At 30.9% G+C, this 8,496-nt stretch overlaps 1 protein-coding gene across 1 annotated transcript in view; it reads right to left on the reverse strand.

Annotated features, from left to right (window-relative positions):
* Nucleotides 1-3,117: 3,117 nt before the first annotated feature.
* The window catches only part of LOC102894754 (C-type lectin domain family 6 member A), an 11,921-nt gene continuing 6,542 nt past the window's right edge, over nt 3,118-8,496 (reverse strand). The window contains exons 5-6 of the mRNA XM_025048651.1: nt 4,363-4,478; nt 3,118-3,270 (exon numbers count right to left, since the gene is read on the reverse strand). Coding sequence (XP_024904419.1) covers nt 3,126-3,270; nt 4,363-4,478 — 261 coding nt within the window. The 3' untranslated portion in view covers nt 3,118-3,125. The remainder of the gene's footprint in view (nt 3,271-4,362; nt 4,479-8,496) is intronic.

Raw genomic sequence — 8,496 nt, forward strand, 5'->3', positions numbered from 1 at the left:
ATTCCAGGTTTGAGGCTTGAGATGAAGGAATGAGTAAAGAGAAATTTAAAAGTGGTAAATATGTAGATAAATCTACACAGACATTGACTATATAAAACAAGTAAAATAAAAATTTTAAGATATAAAGAATAAAGAAAATTATAATACATGACAAGAATAGATTACAAGTAGAGGAGTGGCAATGGAGTTAACATGTTTTAAGATTCTTACAGTATCCAGCAAAGCATCAGCTAACACTAGATTTGATAGGTCATTTGCTTCATGTTAGAATTTCTAGAGTAACCACTAATAAAATAGTAAAAACATATATAATTCCCAAAATAACAAAAGAAAAAAAGAACAATTTAAAAATAACTCATCTAAAAAAAGACAAAAAAGCAGGAGTGGGAAGGAACATAGAACATGATGGGAAAAATGGAAACCACATAGTACAATGATAAATTTAAAAATCATAAAGAATTGCCATAAGTGTAAGTGCATTAATTTTGCCACCTAAAAAATGAGTTGTCAGACGGAATTTTTAAAAATTTAACTATGTGTTGTTTACAAGAAGCACATCTAAAACAGAAGGGTCAAGAAAAGTCAAAAATAAAGGAAAGAAAAAGGAAATACCTCAGAACACAGAACACTAACTTAAAGGAATTTGAGTATCTATTTTAATAACAAGAGGAAAACTAAGCCAAAGGCTTTGATAAAGTTAAAGAAAGTGATATCATAATAATATGGACTATAGATGCACAAGAACATTTTAATCATAATTTGAGAGTTATAATAGACTATCTTCTTGACATTATTATTTTATTTTGTTGTGGTTGATGTTTATTATATGAACACCACTGCCCAAAACAAAAAATAAAACTTTATCACATGCCTATATGCTCCTCCCAGTTCCGCTCCCTGCCTACCATTCAAGCGTAACCATTATATGGATGTTTTGTGTTTATTAAATTCTTGATTTGTTTTCACTTTTACCATATGTGTGCCTAAATAATATAAGTATACTATGCAGAAGGCCTCCTTCGTTAAAGTTATCCCCATGGAACAACTCCTCATTTTAATACCCATATTTCATAGATCTTAGTCTCTCTCAATAAAGCATTTATTGGATGATGTTTATATAGAAAACTTGTAGATTTATGTACTTTTCAGTGTGGTTGTACTGATATAAACTCAAATTAACAGTGTATAAGAGATTCTATTTAAATTGGTACAGCCACTGTAGAAAACAGTATGGAAATTCATCAAAAAATTAAAAATACATCTACCACAAGACCCAGCAATTCCACTTCCAGGTATCTATTCAAAATAAATCCAAAACACTAATTCAAAAAAAATATATGCAACCCTAAGTTTATTGCAGCATTATTTATAATCACCATGATATGGAAGCAATCTAAGTGTCCATTGACAGATGAATGGATAAAGAAGATGTGGTACATATTTGAAATATTATTGGCCCATAAAAAAGAATGAAATCTTACTATTTGCAACAGCATGGATGGACTTAGAGGGTATTATGCTAAGTGAAATAAGTCAGACAAAGAAAGACAAATACAATATGATTTCACTTATATGTGGAATCTAAAAAACAAAATAAACGACCAAAAAAAAAAAAAAAACCAGAAGAAAATTCATCTCATAGATACAGAGAACAAACTGATAGTTGCCAAATGGGAGGGGGTAGGGGATAGGCAAAAAAGGTGAAAGGGATTAAGATAAGAAGTACAGATAGATATTTATAAAAATAGTCGTGGGGGTGTAAAGTACACCATAAGGAATATAGCTAATAACATTGTAATAACTACAGATGGTGCTAGTTAGGTGCTAGACTTATTGGGGTGATCACTTTGTAAGATATAAAAATGTCTAATCGCTAAATTGTATACCTGAAACTAATATAATATTGTACATCAACTATAATTGAAAAATAAATTTTGAAAAACAAGTAAATTAAAATAAATAAATTTCGAAACTAAAAAAAAAAATTTCTCTCTCAAAAAGAGAGATCCAAGATATTTCCTCCAACTCCTGGTATTATGTTTTTCTTATTTTTTGTCATGTAAATGGATATGAAATGGTATATTATTACTGTTTTTACTTGCAGTTCTCAAATTATGAGTAAAGCTGAACATCTCTATAAAACATATTTATTGGATTATGTATTTCCTCTTTTGTAAAATGCTTTTCAAATATTTTGCCCATTTTTTGTCTTTCTAATTTATTTGTGACCATCATTTATATGTATTTGGCATCAACGCTGTTCGTTATAAGTATTTGAAATATTTTCTCCCATTCAACCTTAAAAATTTTCCTTTATTTTAATGAACACAAATTTATAATTTTAATGTAGAATTATTTTTAATTATTTTCCTTCTTGGCACATATATTTTGTATCTTTTAAAAGAAATCCTGCTATGGTAGCCCTCAGTAATTTTCATCTGCTATTCATGCCTTTATGTAATCCCCTTCTTCAGTATATCGGGTTTGGCCTATGTGACCAATGGAATGCACCAGAAGTTACTGTGTTTGACTTCTAAAGCTGGATCGTAAAAAACGTTGCTGCTTTCACTTGCTCTGTTGGATTACTTACTCCGGTGGAAGCCAACCACCATATTGTGAGAACACTCAAGAAACCCTATGGAGAGTTCCCTAAGGTGAAGAACTAAGGCCTTTTAATAATAGCCAGTACCAAGTTGCCAGCCACAGGAGTGAGACATCTAGGAAGTAGATCCTAGTCCCAGTCACCACCTTGACCAGTCACCATTTTGACCAAAAGGATTTCTCAATGGCGTTTGAGGAAGATCGGTCATAATTTTCAATACATATTTCCTTATAAGTCTTCTAATAAACAAAATAGTACCATCTCTGGCACAGAGAGTGTTTACAAAAAGAAGTATGAAGGAAGTAAAGAAGGTGAGGCATAACAAATTAAAGAAAAAAGAAAAACAAGGAAGAGCTTGCTTTATCATTGGTGGAAAAAAGGAAACGATAAGAAGGATGATTGAAAGGAGAAGGGCATCTGGATGTTTCCGTGTACTATTATGGTAAGAATTATATATCAACTACAAGAGGAAATCATTTTATGACAGGCCTCAATTTTAAGGTGTCTATGAATAAAGTTTCACTCATAGATAAATCTTCTTCATCTCACATATTGAATTCCTTTTAGAATCACAGAAAACATCATTCCAGCCCCATCCTCTAGAACCCCAGAAAACAATTGAAGCACATTCTTCTGCAGAAAAATTGGGCTCACTCTCGTGCCACAATCTAAAAAGAAACAAAGGATAAAAACACTTCAATGAATGCATGGTGATTGATTATGAAGTATGTAGGGTTAGGGTTGAAGAGAATAGGTTTCAGGGTGAAAGAACATCCCAACGATTGCTTTCCTCTTCTCATACTGCCCTCCTCAAAAGCCCCAAGTGTGAATGCATACTTTTATAATTGCTCCTCTAACATTCTGGCAAAATTTTTATGGAATACAGTAACATTGGACCTTTTCCCTGGAATCTGATCTTTACTTCTTCCTATATACAGAGCCCTAATATGAGTTGTTAAACAATTCCTTTCTTAGTGTCATGTAATAAAGAGGCTGCCTCCTTCATTTGGGTACTTTTATCACCTTCCTAAATTCCTCCATTCTCATGGAGCTACCCTAAAAAAGTGTCAGGGTGTTTGAGTCTGGACATGAGAATTTACCTTGCTTCCAAGGAATACAATCTGTGGTAGGGATGAGGGAGCAGGACTTCATTTTTGAAATTAAGAGAACTGATTTTGCTGCTGTCTTTTTTAGATCTTAATCACATAACTTAGTCTCAGGTATTAGATTCTTTGTTAATAAAAATAAAAATTATAATGAGGTCCTCAAATAGGTCACAAGATTGTATGAGAATCAATGAAATAATGTATAATTAAATTCTGTTTTTTTCCAAAGCCACAAATGATATAATAGTATTATTATATAATTATCCTATTAGAATTGAACATAGTCCTAACCCAAGTATTTTAAATCTTATCAATTAGAGAAAAAATTAATTGAAGTGTCTCCATATGTTTGGAGGCAGCAAACTGGAACAATTAAGAGCATGTCATCTTTGGAGTTAGATAGACATGGAGTTGAGATGCAGCTTCTCATCTTACTAGTTATGACCCTAGGAAAGTTGTTCCATTTTTCATTAGTAAAATGAGTTCTGAAAAAGAAGTTTTCATGAAGATTAAGTATGATAATGGATGTACTTAGAATCTGTTATCATCAATATAATGGTTAGTATTAGCATTAATAGTTGTTGCTAACAAAATTTCCTTACATTTTCTATGGAAACAAAGCCCTGTGGTTCATTAATCTGAATCTGCACTCACCGGACATTTTCCTCATAATGTGTCTGATCAATCCATTGCCAGTTGTCATTCCCTTGTGGATCTGAGAGTCCCAGGAAATAAGATAATGATGTATTCAGATACTGGACAATGAAATTCTGCATAAAGAAAAAGAAGTCATAGGTGGAAATTTTTAGATTGAACAGAGTTAGGGTGGTTCTTTATAGCTCTAAAGAAAAAAGAAAATGCAAGGTGTAAGGAACAGTCTCAGGACAGCGCGTTGGATAAGAGAACAAGCCAAAACACCAATATTATTACAGGAAGGCGGGAGTTATAACCCATGAATTCCCATCGCAGACAGAATTTTCTTCACTGAGAGACATAATTCTTTTAAAATATATGTGTCAGTTTTTGTGCTTCCAATAATTTTTTTAATTTTATAAGTTCAGATGTGTTCCATCTTATTTCTCATTTATCAGTGAAATTGTATTTAGGTTATCAGAATTCAAATTTGTTTTTCTACTCTCCTAAGTAGTACCTCTCCAAGAAGTGGTAAATTACTTGTAAATGTTAAACAATTTAGTATCACTAGATTTTAACTGTAGTGATTATTTCTTTGAAAATTATTAGTCTCATTTTTCCATCTGGGTCTCTATGTTATCTTTTTAATCTATCTAGATTGTTTTTCTGTAGGTAATTTTATTGAGATAAGGTGCGATTAATTTTGAATTAATTTAAATTGAACACGCAGGCTTAAGAATTTCTCATGTATTGTCTTGAGATTCTCTGACATAAAGGAAGTATTCCAGTGGAGGGAAGCTGTTTCTCAGCCAACGGTATTACACAATACACAAATTTCCCTGACATTAATTTTTGTATGCTGCTCATCATGGAATAGTAATGTTATCGGCCAAAGCATTTTATATATTTCAATAATTTTAAAAAGCAAACACCTATCTCCCATTTTAGTATTACTATAACAGCTTAAGTATACCTGTAGCTTGATATTGAAGAGTTTTAAAAGAAGAGAATCTGTTTTTGTTCCCAAATATTCTAATTAATTTTAGAGAACAAGAATATGTACATTTTTGATGTGATGTTTTTGTGATTAAAAAGTAGTTACAGGTAATGTTTATAATATGCGAGACATAGTAATTTCCTATGATAATTACAACAGTCCCAGTCTTCTGAAGACAAAACATCTATGTAGGGAGCCACAGGTTTTCCAGACTTCTAAATGTATCATTTCATTGCACATTTAAGCTATCAGAACGGATGATCTCCCACAAAAAAAAGTATAAGATGCATTCAGTTGACAAATCTCTTGTTTAATGAAACAGTTATAATGGAATTATGTTCGTAAGTTGCTTGCTCCAGTGAAATATGCATGTGTATGTCGGGGTAAATTAGATGGCAAGTAAGTTTAAAATGGCGTCCTTTTGCAAAGAGCTCAGACTTCTAACTAACTATTATAAAATGAGTTGGTTCTCATGCCCAAAACTGGTATTACTTGAGTTTTTACTAAAACAGTGTTAGTGATTTCTTTTGTTTAAAAGAATTTGTAATCACAAACATTGCTATCTCTCAGATATTTGACATTTTTGCTTCAGCTTAGACACCTGTTGTGTGAACACATTAACCTAAGCAGAAAAAATCATTTCTATGCCTCTATTCCAGTGAATAGAACAAGTTTCAGATAAAAGGGGCATTTAAAAAAAAGACTAATTTTGAAGACTTCTAAAAAGACAAGAAACATTATAGCCTAAAGCACTTACCCAGAAGATATTTATAGTGTATCTTAATTCCAAAGTACCTTATTATTAAAAGCAAACGTCTTTTACTTCAAATTATTTTATTTTTCATTGATGTATGTAACTCTGGGCTTTTTGTCAAAATTAACATCTAATGAAAAAATGGCTTTGTTTATTGAGATTCAAATGATGCAATGATTTCAATTAAAGTCAATACTTTTAGAAATATAGTGTATGTGTTCCTGGAGTTTTGAAATAGTATATTAGTAATTTTAGGGGATTAATACTCGTTTTAGAGGCTGAGAAAGGAGAAAAGAGAAAATAAAAAATAATTTGAATGCAATTTCTAAGTTTTCTATTTATAACTCCGAATTTTGCAATGTGCGCTGAAGTCAAATGAAGAGTTATTCCATTGTTTTGTGTAAAAAATATGCTATGGAGAACTCCAGGGAAAACAGAGTGCTTTGTAATAGATCCTGAAAAATACTTTTTTTTTTTTTTTTTAAAAGGCAATGTTTTCTACTGAGCTTTATTAAATGCTGAGGATACTACTTGCAATATTCTATGTGGGCCTTTATAAACTTTTGTTTTACTAGAATATAAATTAACACTGTCAAAATAGATATTCTTCAAATATAGATGACTTTTTTGAGATGTTTATGTCTACTAGATGATACCTTAAAATTAACACAACTATATTTGACAAGGGAGCCAAGAATACTCACTGGGGAAAGGATAGTCTCTTCAATAAATGGTTTTGGGGAAACTAGACAGTCACATGCAAAAGAATGAAAGTGGATCACTATCTTACATCACCCTCAAATATTAACTTGAAATGGTTTAAAGACACATGTAAGACTCTGAAACTGTAAAACTCCTAAAATAAAACATCGAGGTAAAACTCTTTGAATTTGGTCTTTGCAATAATTTTTGGATATGACACTAAAAGCACAGACAACAAAAGCAAAAATAAACAAGTAGTACTACGACAAGCTAAAAGGCCCTCCACAATAAAAGAAACAGTTAACAAAATGAAAATGTGACCTACAGAACAAAAGAAAATATTTGTAAACCAGTTTCCAGGTAAGGGGTTAGTATCCAAAATATATAAGAAACTTATACAACTCAACAACAAAAAATAAATAGATAAATAAATAAAACATAAGTAAATAAATAAAACATAAAAAAAATAATTTGATTAAGAAATAGGCAAAGGACATAAACAGACATTCCCCCCCAAAACCATATAAATAAACAATAAGTATATGAAAAGATGTTCAACATTACTAATCATTAAAGAAATGCAAATCAAAACCACAATAAGATATCACCTCACAACTATTAGGATGGCTAACATCAAAAGAAAAGAGATAATAAATGTTGTAGATGTGTAGAAATGACACCCATGTATACTATTGATGAGAATGTAAATAGGTGTAGCCACTATGAAAAATGCTATGGAAGTTACTCAATAAATTTTAAATAAAACTTCTATGTGATCCAGCAATCTCACTTCTTGGTATACATTGAAGGAAATGAAATCACTATCTTGAAGAGATATTTATACCCCCTTGTTCATTGCAGCATTATTTACAATAGCCAAATATGGAAAAAACTTAAGTGTCCATAGATGGATGAATAGATCAAGCAAATTCAATGTACGTATATAATGTAATATTATTCAGCCATTAAAAAAAGAGGAAATGTGCTATTTGCAACAACATGTTGAATTTAGAGATTATGCTAAGTGAAATAAATCATACAGAGAAAAACAAATACTGTATGATCTCACTTATACATGGAATCTCAAAAAACCAAACTCATGTAAACAGGGACTAGAATGCTAATCCAGGTGCTGGGAGTAGGGGACATGGGGAGATGTTAGTCAAAGAGTACCAACTTCCAGTTATAAGGTGAATAAGTTTTGGGGATCTAATGTACAGCATGTTGACTATAGTTAACAATCCTGTATTATATACTTCAAAGTTGATAACAGAGTAGATATTAAATGTTCTCACAACAACAAAAAAGGTAATTATGTGAATTCATAGATATTATTAACTTTTTGTGTTAATGATTTTGCAATATATATGTGTATCAAATCAGTACATTGTATACCTTAAATTTATGCATCATTATATGTTAATCATATCTCTTTAAAGCTGGAAAGAAAGCTGTTAGAACTAATAAATTTAACAAAGTTATAGGACACAAAATCAATATACAAAAATCTGAAAAGAAAATTAAGAAAGCAATTTTATTTACAATAGTATCAACAGAATAAGATATTTAAAAATAAACTTAACCAAGAAAGTTAAAAGCTTGTAATCTTAAAACTACAAAACATTTTTGAAAGATAACACAAATAAATGGGAAGACATCCCATGTTCATGCACGGGAAGACTTAATATTGTTAAAATGTCCA

The sequence above is a fragment of the Pteropus alecto genome, unplaced genomic scaffold, assembly GCF_000325575.1.
Source record: "Pteropus alecto unplaced genomic scaffold, ASM32557v1 scaffold94, whole genome shotgun sequence".
Lineage (NCBI taxonomy): Eukaryota > Metazoa > Chordata > Mammalia > Chiroptera > Pteropodidae > Pteropus > Pteropus alecto.